The sequence below is a fragment of the Geospiza fortis genome, unplaced genomic scaffold, assembly GCF_000277835.1.
Source record: "Geospiza fortis unplaced genomic scaffold, GeoFor_1.0 scaffold163, whole genome shotgun sequence".
In the NCBI taxonomy this organism is placed as follows: Eukaryota; Metazoa; Chordata; class Aves; order Passeriformes; family Thraupidae; genus Geospiza; species Geospiza fortis.
In genome coordinates, this window is record NW_005054401.1 from 1,201,454 (window position 1) to 1,224,462 (window position 23,009).

Sequence of the window (23,009 nt, forward strand, 5' to 3'; positions counted from 1 at the left end):
ATATTGTAGATAAGCAGCAGTCCAAAACTATAGATTTATTGTTGTGTTTTGGGAAACCTATTTCTGTTAGGAGGACTCTGCAATATTTTCTTAGTTTCTCAAATATAAGCAAAAGTTAAATTATTAAATACTTCTGAAAATACCTCTAAGGGAGGTTTCAGGAAGGTCTTCTGGGACAAGCTATAAATAAGGCTTCTTTTTAGATGAAAGAATGAAAAGGAAAGAAAGAATAAGGAATATGAACCTTCCAGCATCCTTTATGCATGGTTGCTTTAGGATTGCAGTATTTCTTTCCTTGACCTTAAACAATATCATTTACTATTTATAAAGTGCAGTAATACAGTAAAGGGCTTTTCCACTGTGGCCCATTTCACTGAGATTTAAAGCTTTTCTTTATTTAAGAAAAATAAATTCTTTTAACTTCTGCAAGAAATCATCATGCAACTTCTGTTTTGTTTTTGTTTTGTTTTTTTTTTTTTAAAGCCATTTTTTTTTATGGAAAATCCATATTTTCCACAATATGTAAGTTAATACAATATTTAAGGCCCAGTAAATTTATGTGTTTTTTAAAGTGAACAAAAACACCCTCTAGTATAAGAGGTGAATCACAAGAATGTGTTTTCTTTTATTGTGTTGTAACCTGTCAGTTTTTATTTTCTGCTTCCATATATATACGGACAATGTGGTCCTTCCTTTTGTGTATCCTGGAGCAGCATGTACTTTGTTTTAGGGGAGATGTCACTAGAGGTTTGAGGTATGCAAAGTAATAAACTGTGAGGGTTTTGTCCCTGTAACAGGGAGTGGGAGTGGACATGAAGGTTGTCTTCCTTAGTTTTATGATATATGAAAGTGTGGCTGTAATTTTAACAGACCAAGTGTTTGAAAATGCCTGACATTGCAGTTACAAGGGAAACAGGTTGCCACCTTGATTAAGTTACTTTTTTATTCATCAAAAGAAGAAAATATTGTTCACTGGCTCCATGCTCTTGCAAAAATAAATTTTATAGCTGTACCTTGAAAGTTGAGTGGTAGAGCATTGTTATCCATGTTTTCTGTATTGAAATACTTCTTTAAAATAATGGCCTCTGAAAATATTTTTAGGGTATTTCTGGTTTCTACATAGAGAATTGTAAGTTTTATCCATTTCTGGTCCATTTTCTATTGAAAATTTCCACACATTTTCTAAGTCATGTTTCACAGGGGAAAAACATTAGTATTCTTTCCTCCATTACTGTATTCTCAAGAGTAATTTGAATCTAATGATAGCGGGTCACTACATTGTAGATACTCCCTAGCTTCCCACCTTATTTATTGTAGTTGGCTCTTTTCCTTGGAACAGCTCCAGGGGAATCTTGAATGTGAAGATTTTTGCAATTGGGGTTTACAGTAGATTTAAAAATATAATATTAGTACATTTCTATTATGTGAGCAGCCTTTTTTTAAATCAGAACATACATAGTATGAACATGTGTTAGCTGTATTTTTGCATTTGTTATTCAGCTTGGCAGACATTTGAAAATGGCACACTTCTAAATATGTTACTTAACTTCTTTATTATTATTTAAAACTCAGCAGTTTTGTAAGAGTTACACAGTTTTATCCTCTCTTCTGGTGCTTCCAGGAAGCTGACCAGCTGTTTCCAGGTGGAGCAGCGTGGCAAGCCAGGCAGATGGCTGTTGTATCACCACTCTGCTCTAAGACACCAGTGGAAAGAGATTACAGAGTGTGCAGTAGGAATTGGCATCATTGTCAATGATCTTTGATAATTGTATAGAAGTGATGGTATTTCTGCAAATAAAATTTCTATTATCTAGGATTAGAATTTCAAGTTTCTGATTTTTTTTAAATTTTTCATTTAAATTCCAATTGCTTAGAGCTGTAAAAAAATTATTTGTTAACATGGGTGAAAATGTGTTGAAACACTTGTTTGAAAGTCTGTAGGGCCTCTTTCTGAACTTCATGCAGTATGCGTGAGAGAAGTGTTTTCTTTTAAAGCATTATTGAGATCTTTGAGACAGATCTTTTCCACTGCCTTTAAGTTAGAATACATATGGATCTTTCCTCATCATGAGACTTTCCACATATTTTGATTCATTTTCCTCTCTTTTCTTAAGTAGTGTATGCGTTCTTGCTGGGATGTATAAAATAAAACATGGCAGAGGTTTTTTTTGGTTTGTGAAAACTGTGAGCCACATAAAACATGTCTGTGAAAGTTTGTACAAAGACTAGATTCATATCCACTGCACAGCAGTCTAAATATTTGAAGTTTCTAAATGGTTCCATACCTTATTGTAAAATGGAAAAGCTTGAGAGCCCCTGCTTTAATATCTTTCCTAATTACAGAAGTTGTTTAAAAGCAGTAGTAACCAAACAGGAATGGGGAACAATCTTATGGTAGTGCGAACCTATCTTCAGCAGTTGGCATCTAAACATTTGATGTTTTATTCAAAGCCATCGAAACTGTATTAAATAAATGAAAGTGTTTTCCTGAAATAACTTTGTACATTTCCCTTCTCTTATGGGGAGACATATTGCTAAAGTCAAAAGGACTTAATGTACAAATCCTAGAGCTGTGGAAGATAAAGGTGGAAGGCTACACTGAGATTTCATCCTTCTATCCAGCCCAAATTTGAAATTGCTTACCCCTCTCAAATACAAATATAATATAAGCTTAGGTAACAGATGATGTTAATTTGGAAGGTAATTTATTATAAGCTTCCCAAGTAGTATTTGAGTTCCTGTGCTGCAAGCGCAAAAGATAATGCAAGTGGTTCTTCACTGTAAGTATGTAGGACAGTTTTATAGGAGAAAGGACAGAATAGATGTGCTAAATAAACTAGTTGCATGCATACGTGCACTGATTTTGACAGACAAGGCTTTTTTTCAGAAAGACTGGAGTTTGTAGTGATTGCATTTAAGATAAAGACTCAGTTCAGTCAGAAAAGCCCCACTTAGCAACGGCTGGGGTCACCTGTCCTTATGGAATCCTTCACCACAGTCAGAATGTCATTTTACATGTTTGCTATCTTCCCTGCTGACATGTCCCTCATCTGACTGCCTGGACAGCCAAGTGCAGCGAATCCAAGCAGTGCTGTTCAAACAGAGCCCATCACATACCGTCACAGCCACTGAAGCAAAGCTTTCACATGGGAAAGAGAGGTTTGTTTAAGTTTTTCTTCTCCTGACCAAAAATATTTTCTTAGGTCAGCAGCTCCTGCTTTCACTTTTTCATTGTGTAGCTTCAGAACAGATTCTGAAGAATTATTTATTAGATTGTAGGTTAGGAAAGGGGTAAGCAACAAGGGCAAATATACAATTTTTTCTGTTTAATCCCTATTCAGTTTTTAAGTATCTCCAGAGCTACACCTGATCTTTGAAGCTAAGGTTTTCAGGATTTGTTGGGCAGTTTTAGAAGTTTGTGTCTGGTGTATCCTTTCTGCACTAGGACTATTCAATATGGGTACCAGGATTCTTTATCTTCAACTGTGGAGTTTCATCTAAGTAGCACAACAGGCTCTAATGTAGATCCTCATTAGTTTTCTGTTTTTCTTTTATAGCTATTTTGGCCACTGTAGGCTGTAGGGATTCACCTGACCAAATATAGATGTCTACAGCTGATCCAGTCACCCTAGGCTCCTTTTCTAATCAACAGAGAAAAATAAACATATTCAGACTGTGATTTTATCCCATCCTAAAATAGATCTCTCAAATACGTTAGCTGAAGTCCACTGTAAAATGCTTATTTCTCTCTGTTAACTTTAAAGGGGGACATTTGTAGGCATTTAAAGAATAGATCTCAGAAGATTAAAAGTGTAGACATGTTAAGTTTAATGAAACAAGTCCCACCTAACCTCTTCACTTCCCTCTGTGCGTGTTTATTGTCTTCTGCTAATGCAACGGAACATTTAATCTCTCATTTTCTGACCTTGCCAATAACAAAGTAGGACATAATGGATTACTTTTACATTCATTTCTGTTGATTTAAGAATTTTTGACTGTAGGCAATTCACAGGAGAAAAGCCTGCCAGTCTATGAAAGGCTTGTGCTAGCTGAGAGCGAAGCCTACGCTCTCTTACTTGCACCTGATTTCCCAACAACTGTCAAAACATCAGCAGCTTCACCATGGAGTTACTGAACTTCATCTAAAGTGTAAGGCTTTTAAAGAAACATCAAATGCTCATGAATTCTTGTTTCATAGGTTAGAGATGTGTGAAAACCTAGGATTATCATGTTTCCTTTCCATTTTCAGTATTTATCTTAAGTTAGGAGTATATTTTCCTAGTGGCTATTTGGAAGATCAGTTTTGATTTTCTGTTTATAGGTGCAATGTTGACTGTACATTCAGCGCAGGGAAAGTATGAATATCAGCTGTATGTCAGAATCATTCAGTAGATATTTTGAATTTCTCAGGGTAGTTTAATAATCTGCAAAGCAGATTTGTTGTCAGTGTTTTCATTTAAATAGTTTGCACCAACAGCCATGGGAGGAGACAATAATTCAGTGGACTTTGCCTAAAAGTCTGATAGCTGCTCTTAACTGATTAGTCATATCTGGTGTTTTGGAGCAAATATATAAGCCAGCTGAAAGTCAAGAACAGCCAGAGAAGAATGAAAATGTGTACCTGAAGTGAAAAGAAAGAAAAATGGAAAATGCTTATTCCAAGAGTGCATAACTGATATGGAAGCACGTTTTTCTTCCCTCTTACCTGCATGACAGAAGATTTAGTAATGAACTTGAAAAAGCTGATACATTATCATGAGTTATCTGAAAATACACTTTACATGAAATGTTCGTTTTCAAAGATAACTGCAGGTACTTAACCTTAAAATTTAACCATCTTTAGGGAGAAAGGGTAGTTTCCAAAGAAAACAATGCCTGACTGAGAAGCATTAAGATCTCCTGAAGGAGGGAAAAGAAGTTAAAACATCACTGTAAAATATGGCCCCTCTAATTTATTTTTCGTTTTGCAGTAGCAAGGAGAGAATATAGTCCTGTTGACCTAAGTGCTCTAGAAGTGTATGGTGATTCCTATTTATGTCCAAAATATGAAAGTTCTTGGAATTTTTTGGAAAATGGTGAATTCATTATCATGCCAGTCTTGTTGCAATTATGACCCCCATATGCGTACACACATACATGTCTGTTTAATAAAATTTTGCTAACTGAAAAAGATTAACTGTTATCATGGGGCTTATTTACATAAAAAGTTAGTGAGATGTTGTTGAATCTCAGCTGACATGCACCAAATAAAAGCCAGTTCAATGCTTTTGTACAAGATCAGCTCACAGACATGTAAAATGTCAGTATAGGAATTCAAGAAGACAGTGATGGACAGAAACCTGAATCTTCCCTTAATCTTTTGCAGCAGAGTGAAGGAGGATAGAGGTGAATAATGCTTTCAAGGGACATTCTTTATATATGTTCTTGTTATTTTGTTACATAATGAGCAACTTCATTTTAAGCAACCATTTTGGTAGACTCAAAAGTTACTAATAAGATTAAGTGACTGCTCAGGCTCTGAAATTCTTCAGAAAAATCTTTTAGGTTTAAGATGTAACATTTATGTGAAGACTGTATATACTCTGTAATTCACAGGAACTAGAAGTACTTGCTGCACGATGCAGCATTAATTAATGCATTTATGGTTTTTCTCTTTATATGTTTTATCACAGCGCATCCTCTCCAAAGCTTTTTCACCATCCAGATAATCATTGCCAGTGTGTGATCTCTAACCATTCATAGTCCCTCTTACTAGAAGTAATTAACCTTCCTGCCTGACCTGTACTGACCCCTCTGAGACTCTACTTCCCATCCTGGATCAGCTCTATCCACTCTCTAAAACTATGTGTTTTTATCTGAAGTGTGGTCACTGAATTTTGCCTTTCCTGCTGCAGTCTCAAAAACAAAGATCCAGGAAAATTCTTCCAGTCCTTGACATCAGTCTGTAGTTTTCATGACCTTACCAGCTTCATAGTTTCATCTTAGGGGGTAAATTTTCCACTCCTATGCCACAAATCATTTAAATCTTTTCTTGCTGACCTTGTAAAATGCCCTCTCTGTGTTGTTTACTCTTGTCAGGGTGTTGCCCAAGTACTCTGGAAAGTTTCAGTTGAGGTAATTAGCTTTTGCTTGCTGACAAATCTGCTTCAGTTATTCTTCACAGTGCCTGTTAAACAGAGGGCTGTATTCCTAGGCCAGAATAAGTGTCCCATTCTGTGTTACAGAAAATGAGGCTTCAGTTCCTCATTTAGAGACACTGCTGTTAACTCTTGTCAAAGCACTATTACTTGTTCAGTACCAGAAAAGCTGTATGTGTAGTTGCCTAGTGAGCTCACCTAGATGGAAAATAACCTGACAGAAAAATTATTTGGTGTTGTTTACTGTTTACCTGCAGCAACAGCTCTGTTCACATGACTCAAAGGGAAATACAGAGCTGAGAACAGACTGATAGGGGTGAGATTATTTGGGAACCACCCCAGAACTACAGACAATGACACCCACCCACTGAATCTGTTCTAACGTCTTTCACAGTGAGAATCAAGAGGGTAAACTTGCAGTGTTTCTCTTTTGGGTAATATTGTAAATATTTTCCCTGTCTGTCTTCACAAAAATACTTTCACAGTGTTTTCCTAGTATTTCCCAATGCAAGCTACTGTGTTTGTATATGAATAGACATTGCCAAAGGTTTTTCAGAGTTATTTAATTTGAAGAACTTAATGCTTTTGCCATAGCAAAAATGCAAAACAACTTTTAAATCATTACTAGTAATTATCTTTTGTAATTTTCTTATAATCACAAAGCTGGCCACATCAGTCTGTGGAAAAATTATTTTCAGGATTTTTTATGAGGCTTCCAGGACTTCATGCTCCAAAAGCCTAGTGTCCAAAACATTCAGCCGTCACAGAAATCGTTTTTTCAAATGTTGAAGATGTTTGTGTGATGATGCATTCTGCATTTTATCATTCTTCTTTGTTACAAGGCATTTTCCATTTGCTAAGCTATGACCTGACATTTTATTACTTTTATAATCTACATAGGTTTTTCTTTTTTTAAATGGAAGAAAATTATTTGGAGTTTGTGGTTGGGTTTTTAGTTTTTTTTTTATAGTAGGGCTGGTTGTACATTGAAACAGGTTGCTGAAGGAGGCTGTCAAGTTTCCATCCTGGGAAGTGTTAAAAAACAAACAGGGTGATATCCTGAGCTATCTGTAGTACCTGACCGTGCTTGGAGAAGGATGGTTGAATTCGTCATCTCCAGAGCTACCTTCCAAGCACAACCATTCTAGAGTTGTGAAAAATTCAGTATCAGTAGATGGGTACCTACCTACACGTGCGCTTAGGCAAAGGCAGGAAAACACTTCTTTATCTGCAGTTAACATACTTACTTGCCTGGAGAGCTGTGAGGTAGGACCTTCTTTGAGATGGAATTTGATGTTTAGCATTTCCAGTGATAAAGATGTCTACCTGAGTTATTCTAGATGGAAGCAGTTGAGAAGTTAGAGGCATCAAAGAATAAATGCTCTTCAAGTGTTAATTATTTTTATGTGATAAAGATTCTCCTTACCCTCCCAGTATTAAGACCTAGCCTACAATCATCCCTTTGTTGTGCAGTTGATTAGAATTTTGACATCTTTAGGATTAAATTATTGGAAAAAATTTTTAGGATATAGTTCAGGTATTCAGTATTTTAGTATTTTTGAAGAATTGTCAGTTTCTAAAAATAATCTAAAAACCACAGAAGTAGTTTTTATTATTTCTTATAAAGTAGGTTTATATACCACTGGATTGATAAAATTACTTGCATGTTCAGAATTTGAGTTTGTTTAGTTTTTAACAAATTATATTCGGGGAATGTTTTATGGTTTCGAAAGATTTATAGGGCTACATTTAATGGCAGTTTCTTCTCCCTGCCCTGTAGCACGTGCCATGGTGGTTTTAAGTGTGCTGTGCATGTTTGACAAGTTAGAAACTCAGCAAACCCCATCAGTGCTGAGCCACACTGTCTCAGGCTTGTTTTTGTTGGCTGGTATCCACTACCATGCTATAAAATACATTTACTTGACAGAAGAAAGTGGAGAACCACATTAACTACAGAGTTTAAAAAGGCTGGCTAACCACATGCAATAAATATTAATAAAAGAAAAGGCCACCCACCTTTGACCTTCAATATTTGTTACTGGCTCTGGTGTTTTAGAGTTACTTTAGCATTTTGAGCATTACATAACAATATGTAAGACTCTTACTTAAATCCAACAATTTACTAGCAACTCTGTATTGTGTACTTCAGGTTTACCTCTAAAAATATTGTTCTGCAGCTTCCTTGTAATAAGCAAACCAAGTTTATTTGTGTCTGTAAGTAAATGGGAAAGTATAATGTTGTATGTTATGTGCATGTAGGAGGATGCTTTGCTGGGGAGCCTTGTAAAGAATGGCTGTTTGATTAACGAAATTTCATCCCTCTCAGTTTTTCTTTCTAAAACAGAATACAAAGCAGAAAAAACAGATTAGGAGAGTGTCATGCACAATCTTGTGGTAAAATGAAGTTCTGATTCATGATGGCTTAATGGGCTTCAGAATTTTTTCAGTATTTTTAATGTTATGTGTCTGCTAGCATAAAAAAAATGGAGGCTGGACCAAACCAGAAATAGTATGGAACATGCACTGGGAAGCTGGAGGGAGAAGAAAGGGAAGGCTAGAAAAGGAATCATTGTTCCATGAAATACTAACAAGATACTGCATCTTGCTAGCTCTGGATACATTTGTTACATAAGTGGCACAAACCAACTTCAGCCTTGGACAATGTCCATTTAAGGCATTACTATGTGTCAAAAATAGATACTTTCTTTTGTGTTTTTGATGAGATGTGTTGTCCTTTGTGGCAGATTGTGCCCACTTTGGCTCTCTGGAGTCAGAAGTTTGAGTCTTAAGAGTTTCTGTGCTATCCTGCTGAATCAGACTGAGAACAGTACTCACATGGAGATTCAAAGTCACATGTAGAACAATACTCTTAATGTCTGAAAATGAGTTTCCCTGCTGACCAGAAGGGTGACAGTACTGTGAGACACTGGCTTCAAATACCAAGTTCTTAGTGTTGTGGGGAAGAAAGAAGCATGAGTGAAAATCAGCATCTCTTCCGTTTCTGCAGTCAGCAAGTGAAAAGGTCAACAGTGTATAAAAAGAAGGGAAAAAACAGATAAAGTGATAAATGAAGTCAAAGAATTAAGAATTAAAAATAAGAGTACAAAAGTCATGAGGGCCTGAATCGCTGTATCTTATCTGAAGCACTTAATTGTTCTCCTTCAAATCCCTCTTCCCATTTTTATTGTGCCCACGAAGATCCTGGCAGCAAATAGTCTGTAGAAACCACTGGTTATCACCAATTTTTACTTCCTTCCCTGCCTACATGCTGGTATTGTCACTCCTTTTACATTGTATTCTACTCTGGAGTTATTAATTCACTTATTCACATGCTCATTCATGTGTTTAAGCTTGGTCCTGCTCCAGTGTGGTGCTCTCTTTGACAATGGGAATATTAATTCTAAGATCCAGATGAGTGACCAACTAACTGTCAATATCTCACTCTATTTCAGAGTGTTGTGCGTTGCCTTTGGCATCCCAAGCTGAACCAGATCATGGTTGGTACTGGAAATGGTTTAGCCAAGGTGTACTATGATCCTGTCAAAAGCCAGAGGTATGTAATTATGATTTATTATGGAGCTTTTTCCTCAAATTTAGCCTGATTCTGTGATTCGATTATTATACTAAGAAATGAGTAAAACTGGTTAGGTAACATTTGTTTTGCAGAGTTCTACTTATTCAGCAGCAGTAGAAAGAGAAAAAAATATCCCAAAATGTTTGCTTATGAAGAATGGCACTTTTTCCGCTGGGCTTTTCCTTTTGCAGTATGATGGCTGTTCTACCTGAATTTACAAGTACTTTCATTTTTTAATTGCATGAAATCTGCAGTAAGAGCAACCTTTCATCCTGTCTGTTGGAGGTTGCCAAGGAAGTGATACTGAGTCGGTATTTATTGTATTTAGGTTTTTGTATTGTATTCAGATTTCTTAATGCATATTTTCTTCCTGAAGTAAAAATCTTGTTTAGAGGCATCAGTCTTCAGTGCTAATGAAGTAATGCTGGAAGACACAGTTGACAATGTGCAAAGCAAGGAAACACATCCCACCTTTCTTTTAGTCTTCTTCACCACTCTAATTTATCACATGAGGATTTTGTCTGTACATCTAAGGGAAAGGTGGTACTGATTTATCAGACAGTGACTTGCCAACTGAGGATGAAGAGGGCCTAAGTAGAGGACCTATAAATACTTGTTTTGGGATTAATTTTCTTTTGCCATCTGGATTGGCTGGAGAAGTGGGGCATTAATCCTTCCTGTCATGCAGGAGGAAATGTACAATTCATTGATACTGACTGGAATAAATAAGGTGTTCTTCCTATGTATGTGGTTTGCTGCCATCCTAAACCAAACTGAGTTCATGTTTTCTGGATACTTACTGTTACCTGGCCACTTCCATGTGAAGATAAGCTCTGGTTTACAAGATTATCAGAAATAAGTTTTATTTTTCTGATTTTGGCAGTTTAGAGAACATGGGAGTTGGTCATCATTTTTTGGACCACAGAGTCCTAGTGCAATTTTGTGCCTGGTTTATTTCCTGGTATTTACCATGAGGAGGTAAATACGACTGGTTTAAATCAATCTTGATGCAGCCAAGCTTATGCAGTCTTTCCTGCCTCAGTGTTCCAGGCATCTCTGGTTAGATAATGGCCAACTCTGCTGCCTAGGAAGAATTAAATCAGGAGCAAATGAGTGCCCAAGTTTGGAGAGCAGCACTTCCAATGTGCACACTAAAGTACTGTGGACAAATGAAGTGTGAAATGAATCTTCCACCCTTATTTCTGCATGTCATATAAACTGCTCTATAACAGAAACACTGTAATCTCCCTACCCTCCTTCACATGAGCATGAACAGGCAAAGATACACACATTCATGAATATTTAGAGTGCTGTATAATTTTGTTGAGACTGTCTTGAATAAAAACTGGTTTCTGTTTGATATAAACAGACTAACTGAACTGTTCTGTTTCCTCCTAGGGGAGCAAAATTATGTGTGGTCAAAACAAAACGAAAAGAGAGACAAGCAGAGACTCTCACGCAGGATTACATTATAACACGTAAGAAATTTAAACATATCTTTGTAGTAGAATCCTTAGCTCATTCTTAGGTTTGAAATTATTTTCAGATTGTTTAACTTTATTTTTTTTCCTCTAAAAACCTGTCTTTCATTGAGCATTGATCACTGGTGTCATATATTGGCGCTTCATACAAATTTTTATAGCATTGCACAAACAGAAAGGTATATCTAATCTGTATGCTCTGTAAAGTTGTTAGTAATGGTTGGTTTCTTGGTTGTGATGCTCCTGAAAGCCTCAAAAATTTTGGAGCATTTTTACAGTTTTAGTTTTCCGTAACTTAATTGTGCAATGCAGATGGGTTTAGGAAGGATTTTGCCTCTTTGCAGTACCAGTGACAAAATCAGAGATGGGAGATGGGTCTTGAACAAATAACAAATGATTTTTCAAAATCTATAATTTACTGAAGTTATACAGGGTTTAAAATAGCTTAACTATCCCTAGCCTCAGGGATTTTTGGGCACTTACATTTGCAGTAGGGATCACTGACATATAAGAAATAGTTATCATTACTAGTATAAAATGTTCAATGATCTGCCTTTTCCCAAAGACAGATTTTACAATGGAATAAGGGAATTAACTGGGAGGTCTTGACCATCCCCATTAGCATTGCCCTGTGAAGTGTTTCCTCATGTGAAATGGGAACAGTCACATGGTTGTGGTCTCCTGCTTCTCTTCGTCCTCTTCCAGTTCCAGGGTGTTCAGTTCTGATTTCTAGTAGTCTTGGTTTTACACATACTAAAACCATTTCTCTATAAAACAAACAAGTTGTTTGGCAGCATAATAAACATAAAGAGGTTTAGAATGAGGAAGTTTGGGCAGTCTTGGTAACTAGACCCATATCAAGGCACTTTGGTTCCAGGTTCCCATCTTGGGCACTTTCCATCCTCAGCTGTGTCCAAACTACCTTACTGCTAGAGATATCCAGCTCCAGTTTTTGGGACCTTAAATTTAGATAGCAACTACCAAAGATCAGGGGTATTTATCCTCATTGGGTGCTCTTAATGCATCCTTACAACATCCTTCATTATAATGCTTTGTGTGCACTTTCATTAGTGTTTATGTTCTAAAGAACTTCTATGATTTTTTAAAGCAAATTCTGCTTAAAATCCGGTGGAACTTGTGTGTTCAGTGGCATTTATAAATGTCATTGAAAGATGTAGGTCCCAGTTATGCAAATTTTTGGGATTTTATCACTGAGTTTTAGCTGATTAGCTGTTTCTTCCACATAATTTTGAAACTAAACAAAGATGCTTCCATATACATCAATGCAGAAAAACGTTGTAAGGATTTGCTCAGCAAATTTTTAATTTTTTTGCGTATTTTGGAAACTTTTCAGAGGTTAGATGTCAGTCTTTTAAGTTTACAGATAGAACTGGGAAGACCTGAAGATCTCTGAAGTGCTTTTGCGAAGTGAACTGACCCCTTTTTTCTTCTCTTTTTTTACCCCTTTTTTCTTTTAGTTTTTTTTTTTTTTCTCCTGATCAGATTGCCTGTTGTTCTTTAATATCAGAATTGCCTGTAATGGCTACTTAAAATGCAGGAATGTTATTTTAAGGGATTAAGTGGCACTTTTAAAACATAGGAATACACTGCATGGTTTTCCCTTAGACAGCCTTGACTCCACAAATGGCAAAGGCTTGGATCTGTGTGTTAGTCACCTCAGATGCTCTGTGGAAACTGATCAAGCTTAGTGCCTGCCAGAAAATTGTCCCTGGCATTTCATACTTAATGAAATCTACAAAAATAAAACTTAAACATTTGTTTCCAAAGATCTGCTGTGTGTCACCAGGCTGTGACTTCATTCAGTCTAATAAATTGAACAGACTTACAGAAATAAGCTGAAAACTCAAGCTGATAAGTGCCTGAATGCTCCCTGATGGTTTTTTAAATTCAATATAGAGATGATCTTCCTAAATTTAAGATTTGTTTGGTTATTTTTTGTCTTTATTGGATCATTTGACTGCTTTTCCTGGGTTTGGGGCAACAGCAGCAATGAGCACACCTGCATGTGACATCTAAGCCTCTCTGCAAGAAAGCCATGCCTATTCACGTGGTGTTTCTCTGTTGCTGACAAATTACTCTCTTGTCTGAGTGGATCAAAGCCATTACTGTGACTGAAGATAACACTTTTATGAGGAAATAGAAGTTCTAAATCCTGACAATTTAGCCAGGCTTTCACAGTTATGATATTTTTCCAATGGTGATTAACCGTAGTATTTAAGAAAGAACATGATTGTGACTTCATGTGCATAAAATTACATTTGGAATCATCGAGGGGTTTCTGCTCCACTCTTTGTCATATCCAAGAATGCGTCAAGCACCTTGTCATGCTCTTAGAATATGAGAAAGCTGAAGAAACATGGGAAGTTCAGAAAAGAGTAACTGATTTGTCACAATGCTAATGTTGACAGAGGTATGAATGAAATATGCATAAACTGTGCAAACAGTATTTCAGATGAGAGGCTCCTGCTTGAAGGAACTCTGATATCTGACTGTTTTCATTGGCTAAAAATTCAGCAGAAAGAAATGCCTGAAAGTACAACTTAGTAAACCACTGTTTGGATATGGGATTACTGAGAGGCTGCTCCTGACACCTCTTCCTTTGCAAGAAAGAATCCAACTCTTTGTATTTAAAATGTTAAAAAGAAAATGGAATTTCTAACATTTCATTTTGTCCAAACTGTGACCCTTCAGCCCATGCACTTCCAATGTTCCGTGAACCACGACAACGAAGCACGAGGAAACAGCTGGAGAAGGATAGGTTGGACCCCATGAAGTCTCACAAACCTGAACCTCCAGTAGCAGGAGCAGGTAATCTAGGCATAATCATTTTGAACTGTTGTATGCCAAAGGGGCCATCATGTTTTGGTTCTACGCTCATTTGGATTTGCATTTTTTGGGTGGTGGCTCTACTCCATAGATGTATGGGCAGTGTCCAGCACTTTAAGACATTGATGTCTCATTGGAGTGCTTGCCTGCAAAAAATTAGTAATTACAATGGCTTACTTTGAGTTACATGGTCAGTAAAACACCCACCTGAATGCAGCCCTAAGTTAAATGCTTCCTATAGCATTAAATAACCTCTTTGTATCAGGTCACCGTTGCAAGCTCTGAATATTTCTTAAATATTTTTCTCTTCGTGCCGCAGGTCGTGGTGGCCGTGTTGGGACCCACGGGGTCACCCTGTCATCATATATAGTCAAGAACATTGCCCTGGACAAGACAGATGACAGCAATCCTCGAGAGGCCATACTACGTCACGCAAAGGAAGCGGAGGAAAATCCATACTGGGTGGCTCCAGCATATGCTAAGTAAGGAAACAATTAAGAGTACAAGTCATATTTCTGGAGGCCAGTAGGAGTTCAGTTAAAATAGATGTTTTTAATGCTATACTTTGCCTTTTTTGGATTGCTGCCACAAATATCTGAGCCAAGAATATACTCTTTTATAAAGATACAAGTTTCCAGGAGTTTAAATTGTTGAAATTTCACATTTCCACTTCTAAAATATACCTGCCAGTGCTAGAAGTTATTTTAAAGCCTTCAAAGTTGATTTGAGTTTAGAATCTTCTCCAAATCAGTGTCTTAAACTGCAGTATACCTTTTAATAGGGTACTGTCCCATTGGTATATTGAGATGATGTTCCAACACACCCTCTAGTTCTGACTGATTCTTAGATTACACCTTCAAAATATTTGTGTGGTGTTATGATAGGGTGATTTCTCAACTGTCATAAGTTTTTATCTGAATTTTTCCTACATGAGGACCCAAGTAACTGCCTAAATTAACTTGGTTTTAAAGGTACAGCAATATTAAAAATTGCAGCTGAAAAAAATTAAAAGCTGATAAAATCTCCTATGAAAAATTCAACATAAAGAAATAAATTTTCAGGTGTTACATAAGTTAAAGAGCCTTATGAAGATTTTTGTGGTAAAACCTTAGTAAATCCACAGAATCTCAGCTTTTGGATGATGATATTTGTTTTCTGACTTGACCCACATGTTCACAAAGATAACTAAATAGCAGTTCTAAAGCAGCTTGAGAATATCAGCGACCCAGCCTGGCTTTGAGCAGGTAATTAATAAGTATGGTACACTGGTAATTGATAACTATGGCATTTGGTGTTATACATCAAACCAATGCATTATAGAGCATCACTCTTGGTACCAAAGATGGGATATTTGAAAGCCTAATTCTGTAGCAATTGTTGTAATAAGTATGTTAAATATTGATTTTTAATTGTTTGATTGCAAGAGAGGAAATATATTTAGAATGTGTAGGTATCTGGTTTTATTTGAGGAATCCATCCTCAAAAGCAAATACAACCACATATTCCATCAGGTAGATAGACACTTCAGCATATTTTTGGCTTACTGACTTCATTGATTGTATATTAAGTTTCATCCACAACACCTGCAGTGTAGTAAACATGAAAGTTTTAAAACAAAGCTGTGTTAGAGGAGGCTTACTGTGTCAGGTGGCCAGATCTCATTACAGTTCCTTGTTAAAGATGTGGCTGCAGGGGAAGAGGAGAGCTGGCTGAGAAGTGGGCAGGATGCAAGTCCAGACTGCTATTAACTTACACACCAGACGGTGATGTGTATGTGGGGGAATTGGACTGCAGCCAGTAACACGCTGCCTTGATGGCTTTGTCAGCTGATAAATCTCATCCTAGTGAGGATTAGAGCCTCAAGCCACTATCCTTGCTTTAAAAGCTTCAGTTTCAGATACACTCTCTGCAAAGAGCATTAAAAAACTTCCAAACAATAATAACATTTTTAACAATAACAACAATAGCATACTACTACTACTACTACTACTAATAATAATAAAACCAGCACTAATAATAATGCTAATAATATCTAATACAATGAAATACAGAAACTCGATTGTGTTGTGTTCTTAGTTTTCAGAAATTCAGGACTATATTTAGGACTATATAATAGCACAGACACATAAAGCTGTGCTATTATAATATATAAAATACAATAATATATGCTATTATAATTATATCCTACATCTGATTTTACGAAGCATGGATATTTAGCCTGTTCATAAAATGCATTTTACAGATGTACATTTTGCAGACTTATATTTAATAAAATATGCAAATTGCAAGTAATTGATCCAAATTACCATGCAGTACTGTTTTGTATAAGTTACGCTATAGATTTAGGAAAGGTGATATTCTGATACATTTTAAAAATCATATACTGTCTTAAGACCTAAAAGCCATACATGCAGTATGTTTCATTTCTTTAAATAGTGTTTATTCTTTTACTACTTTATTCTTCTGCTACCAGTTTTTCCACACTTCTTGTAGTAAATTCTTACTTAAACATGGTATAAAACTATCCACTTGATATATCTTTTGTTTGACAAGGCTTTTGGTCCTGTGCTGTCTATGCACATAAAGTTTTCACTCTCCTTCAGAAAATGTGTAAGGAAAATATAGGTGCTTCATTTTCTCCAGTGATAGTTAGTAAATAGTTTTAGACTGAGAAGATTAAGAAATGCTCTTTTCTGGTCAATCAGTTTTCATAATTTGGAATATGATGACTGGATTGATTTGCCTTGTGTGCCGATGTGATCCATAGTGGCTACATCATTCTCAATGAGTTAACAGATGTAATGCTTTTTTAATTGTATATGAGGGAGAATGACTTTTGTGCGTGGGGGGGTAGTGACTGGACAAGGGGAAACAGTTTTAAACTAAAAAAAAGAGAGATTTAGATTAGATGTTATGAAGAAATTGTTTATTCAGAGGGACAGAACAAGTTGCCCAGAGAAGTTGGGAATGCACCATCCCTGGAAGTGTTCAAGGCCAGGCTGGATGAGGTTCTGAGCAGCCTGCTCTGGTGGAAGGTGTCCCTGCCCATGGTAGGGGAGTTGGATCTGGGTGGTCTTTAGGGTCCCTTCCAACCCAAACTATTCTATGATTTTCTAAGAAATGCATAAATTTTCTAAGAAATGCATGACTTCAGTTAGTTTATGCATTCTATGTAAAAATATATCTCTTTTTTGGAGTTAAAGGTGCATAATTTACTCTTGAACCTGAATATTCATTTGTATTATTTATGACTTGAAAAGTGTTTTAAGCTTGTTATCATTAGCTTGACCTTTCTGCTCCCTGTGACATTTGAGCCAAAAAGGAGGGGGAAGTACGTAAGAGCAAAAGAATTGGTGAAAAACAGATGCTGTTGGAAAGGATACTGGGGGTGATAAGAAGTACATGCTGAATCAGGAGATGACATGTCACAGAAGCCCAGTGTGAACAAAGTGTCAAATAAGATATGATCAACACAGCAGAAAAGTCATAATGGATGAGGATAAGGAAAAGATCTTGAGATTTCTCAGGAAAAGGCTTGTTAGAGTCCTTGGCAAGAGCCATTCCACTGGAGTGAAAGGAAAGGAAGGACAGATTGAAGATTTCAAGTAAAGAACTACAGGAAAGGAACTTGAGGCATCAGTTCTAAATGTTTGAAAATTACATTCTTTGTGAGCTGTTTGTTTTAACACAGCTGTACAGATATACTATAATGACTTCAGATGTCCCTCTGAAGGATCAGTAGGAATTACTAAGCATTGTAGCTGAGTGCCTAATCAGATGCAGCTTTCTTCTGTACCAAAGAGAAATTAAGGGTGAAATTTCCCTCCTCAACAAGGTAAACAGGAGTTAGGGAAAATACCTTTCATTTCACTGATGTTACCCCTATTTTGCAGTCTTTTTTATTGCGGTTTGTCACTGTCAAAAGGGAATGACTTGAAGCAAGTCTGTAGCTGTGATGTGTTCACTGAACCTTTTCTCAAGGGCAGTGCCAGTCTGTGAAGTGTTAGTCGTGTAATGGCTCAAGTATTGTTAGATGAAAAATCAGGACTAAGCAGAGTGTCTTGTAATAGCAGCCTTGTTGGCATGGATTGTTATATTTATCCTAAATGTTATTTTGTAAATTAGTAATTTTGAGAGAGAAGCCCCTGAGATTTAGAAAAGAGTCAAGCTGGTTGGCGGGATGAAGAACAAAAAAGGCTCCTGATGTGAAAACCTTAACTTTTCTGTCTGGAAGTGACCTTTATGACATTATTCTGCTTTCCATGCATACTTGAAAATCTTTTTTCTTTGTTTCAGTGCAATATAAACACAAATTTTAGAAGTTACTTTGACATGAGTCACATGTTGTGATATGCAGTTGTCATCTCCAGCTGGTTGTGCTGCTGCAGTGTTACTTCTAGTCTATTATCCTCACATGTCAATGAGCTACTTTTACTGGATCCCTGAAAAGCAATTAAGAAAAACCACCCATAACCAGAGGGATTATGGTGACTAAAGCAGTCTTCATGGCCCCTGGGAATTTTTTAGAGGTCTGCATATCTGAATATCTTGAAAACCACTGAAGTAAAGAGAAGCACATAGTATAAATAAATCATGCTAGTTTGTTTTCCCATTTTTGTTTGCAGCCTGTTACCATAACCCACAATAGGAATGCATTTTTCAGTGTATGAGATACTGGTTTCAGCTGACACTCATGTGGAAACACAGGATCATAGAACAATTTAGATAGGAAGGGAATGCCTGAAGTCATCTAGTCCAAGTTCCTGTTTAAAGTGTGTTCACTGCACAGATCCAGTTAGATTTGTGTTGTTCAGGGGTTTGCTCAACCAAGGTTAAATATCCTCAAGGATGGAAATTCCCACACCTGTCTGGGCAGCCCGTTCTCACAATTTGGTTGCCAGGCACAGTATGCCCTTGCTAAGTCCATGCTGGCTGTTCCCTGTCACCTCATGTCCTTCATATATCTGGAAATGCCTTCCACTGGGATTCATTTCATACCTTTCCTGCAAACTGAGGTTGTGTAATTGTCCACATCCTCCTTTTGCCCTTCACAAAGGTGATAATTAGTTTTTCTAGCCATTGAGACCCTCTCCCAGTCAGCATTTCATCTCAGTGATGACAGAGTGCCCTTGCAACATGGGCCAGCTCCCTCAGTACCTCTGGATCCACCTATGTGATATGGATTTTTACATGTCCAGTGAGCTACAAACTCTGTCTTCCTCTTCCTGTTGGGAATGTCTCAGTCCCTACCAAGACTCTGCTGTAGTGGAGGAGTGCTTGCAGGCCTGAAGACAGACCTATTCAGGGAAAGTGGAGCCGAAAAAACCACCGAGTATCTTGGCTTTTTCCATATGCTATGTTAGTGGTTTACCTGCTCAATAAAGCACATTTTCCTTCACATTCCTTTGGCTGCCAGTGTAGCTGTAGAAATCCTTTGTTCTTGCTTCTCACATTTCTGTTTCAGTTCCATCTAAGCTTTGGCTCTCCTGACTCTGTTCCTCTGTGTTCATGGAATGCCTATGTTCCTTTTAGCTGAGGGTGTCCTTGCTTCCTTTGTGTTCTTCCCTTTTGGAGTTTGTGGTTTGTCACAGTCAGATCCATATGCATCCATGCCAGGCTACAGCCAGGCTGTACTTTCTGCAGATGAAATATAATCTGTTTTGAGGAGATTTCCTCAAATATCAACCAGCTTTCCTTGGGTCCCTTTGCACTCTATAATATTCTGCCATGGGATCTGCCAAACAGATCCCTAACAAACTGAAATCAACCCCCAAAGCCAAGTATAAATAAAACTGAGAAGTTTGATGGGGAAACAGAACACAAACCTCAGAAATAAGAATACTTGATAGAAGAAAACTTGTTTTGATAATTTTTTGTAAGAATTTTAATCATACAGCAAACTCCTACATTTACTGCAGTTACTAAGCAGAAAAAAATTTGTGTTTAAATTAGATTAAATGATCACTACTGATAAAGCAATAACAAAAACAGTGCTTTAAAATGGTCAGACGTATGAATCACCCTAGGTGCCCCAGTTAACAGCTATGTAGCTTGTGGAGGTGGAACAGTTTACATTTCAGCTGAGGCTATAGCTATTTCATGGTAATTTTAAAAAGTGAGGTAGCAAACTTGGCTTCCTCTGCATATTTTTGCTTTAGCTGAATACCTCTAGATTATGGTATGGTTTCTCGCTTTTTTTTTTTCTTTTTTTCTCCTTCTTCACCTACCTCAGCTTTCCTATACTCAGTTGACCTTTTCTGAAGTCTGTACGTTTTTCAGTGCCACTCATATCCTGGAAAAAACTTAGGTTTTGCTGCTTGTTTCACAAATTTATTCATTCCTCTAAGTTGGAAATGTTTGTTTGAATTATGGCAGTTGCAAGTTTGTGGTCAGAAATTATGGGCTTCCCCTTGATTAGTTGTGCTTTACTAATGAAACATTTAATACAGAGGTCATCCTAGAGGACATTTAGATACTTTTCATCTATTGTGGTGAAAGGAGGGTACATTGCTAAAACGGGATAAATAAACCTTTGTCAGTATGTGTTTGGCGGAAAAAAGAGAAGATTCCATACATTCTTCTTTTCAGCAGCTAGCAAAATCCAGTATTCAGCCAATAAGGCCTTCATCCCTGGTGTCTGTTTCAGATTCAATATTGATTGTTTTTTTTCCCCCGACTTCTTTCTTCAGCAATGGGTTAAGTAGAGTTTATATAGGTATTTGATAATGAAGTTTTAAAACTGGAAAATATGTTTTAATCTCATTTATGCTTTCCATGGCCAGGATAAGGACTCATGTAACTTCCACAGTATGGGTCCTCGTCTGGGTGCAAGGTCTGCTACAGCCTGCACCCAGGGACCACGTGCCAGTCGGAGTTCTTCAGTAGGGCCATCTCTGGAATGAGGGCCATCTGGAAAGAGCAGCATGACTCTTTCCTCCACGGCAAGCTTGGAGGATGGAGGGGCAGGCAGGGCAATAGAATGATCGTGCATGTAAGGGGAATTGTCTTTAATTAGTTTTGGTGATTTTGAACCTATTTGTGTCACATATTTAACACGTGGAGAACCTGCTCCGTAAGAGCTGATGGCTTGCTATTACAAGTCAGAGGCAACGTGGGATTTTGCCTATTGTGCTACGTAAGGCAGGCACAATTTTGGTAAGCTTTATGCATTTTGTAGAGCTTGCCAAATAACAGTTGTTATAATAATAATGCTTCACATCCTTAGACTGATACAAAAACATTAGTTAATATAGTAATGAGATGATGACTGCCTTGGGTGCACTTTATACTTTGTCATGTTGAGAAGTTGAGCACAACCAGCATCAGAAATCTGATAGTTTCTGCTCTGCAGTGACTGTGCTGAGAATTAAGTTGGAAAAGGGAACCATGCAGTTGTTAAACTATAAAACAAGGGAACTGGATGTCCAAACAATTTATTGAATTGCTACTTGATACTGTATTCATTTAGAAAGTAATCAGTAATTACTTTTGTAAAGTTTAAGTGGTATTTAAAATTCGCACAAAGAGTGGAGGAATTGATACCATCAAGCTTGGCTGTCAGATACACTGTGTTCTCATATGAAGATCATTACATTTTTTATGTTACAGTAGTGTTAGATAAAGTCTCTGGGGAAGAAGCTGTTTTTTCATGCATAGGCTTAGCCAGAAACCTGGCTTAGCTGTTCTGTTTTCACTTACTGGCTGTTGTTGTTCTACAGTGCATCAAAATGGAAGTTTCTTTTCAAAAAGTAATGGAATGAGGAGGCCAGTGGCTCTGCTTTTCTAGCGTGGAATTAAATGTATTTGTTCCTCACTTCTGTTTTAATTTTGTTCATGGAGTATACAGATACTGATTGTAAGCTAATGAGGAAATAATACATGTGAGACGTGTCTGTTTGTTGTGCTTGTTTGTCTGTGAGCTGCAGTTTTCTTCAGTTCTGAGAAGGTTAGTTGGTAAGTTATTGTCAAAAATAAAAAATGGTCAAGCCTAGTGTGCTCTTTTTTTGGAAGTGTCTATATGTATCTATTTTGTTGGTGTCTAGTGCCTGTCTAATACAATTTCCGATAAAGTATTGTAGTCTGACCATTATATTAATCTTTTTAATGTTTTTTAGAACGCAGCCAAAAACAGTTTTTGCAGAAGTGGAACCAGAAGATGATGAAACAGACAAGCCAGAGTGGAAAAAACGTAAAATTTGAAAAATAATTTGTTTAAAGAATCATTTTGGAGCATTTGAAAAAAGATGAAACATTTATTTCTTTATTTGGGATAGTGGGTCAAAATTTGAAAGCAAATATTACTTCAGTTTATAAAACTTGCTGCAGTATAAAAAGGGATTGTTGAATTACACTGGCTTAATCACACATCTGAATTTTGTAATAAGGAATTACTTACATTGTGCAAATAACTTCTGTATGCCAGTTACTTTGTGAGTTAAGTGAAAAAATATTTCTTTATAAATAGTGAATTCATTATATTGCCAAATGTTGGGGTTTTTTTCATTACTGCCAACTTTACAAACGCCATGTCATGACAATGTTCAATTAATGTAAGTATCCAAATAAAACAGTACAATTTCTCAGACTCCTTTTTATTTTTTCCAGTTAAGAGCTAACAGATTACTGCTTTGCAAGTGAAACAAAGTTTAGATTAGTTATTGTGTAATATTCAAATTTAGTTCATTTTGTTTTCTCACATGAGTTACAATTCAGTTCACACTCTGTATGAATCTTAGAAAACAAGTTTTCTGATGTCTGTACTTCTTTGCATGATGTTCCTTTTCAGTATGTGTAGTATCTACAGTAGCATTGTATACAGCTTATATTTTTAAAAAAATGTGAAATTGCAATGGACAGTTACATAATTTAGTGTAGTAAAAATAATGTGCTTATTGCCAAGTTGATGCAAAATTTTGTTGAGTTTTGTTATCCCTCTTAGTTTATGTGGATAAGTTTTAGGATAGAGCAGAT

The 23,009-nt window shown here is 36.7% G+C and overlaps 1 protein-coding gene across 1 annotated transcript in view; it reads left to right on the top strand.

Annotated features, from left to right (window-relative positions):
• The window catches only part of WDR70 (WD repeat domain 70), a 133,558-nt gene extending 110,934 nt beyond the window's left edge, over positions 1-22,624 (top strand). The window contains exons 13-17 of the mRNA XM_005426087.1: positions 9,590-9,690; positions 11,110-11,189; positions 13,905-14,021; positions 14,359-14,521; positions 22,154-22,624. Coding sequence (XP_005426144.1) covers positions 9,590-9,690; positions 11,110-11,189; positions 13,905-14,021; positions 14,359-14,521; positions 22,154-22,238 — 546 coding nt within the window. The 3' untranslated portion in view covers positions 22,239-22,624. The remainder of the gene's footprint in view (positions 1-9,589; positions 9,691-11,109; positions 11,190-13,904; positions 14,022-14,358; positions 14,522-22,153) is intronic.
• The last annotated feature ends 385 nt before the right edge of the window (positions 22,625-23,009 follow it).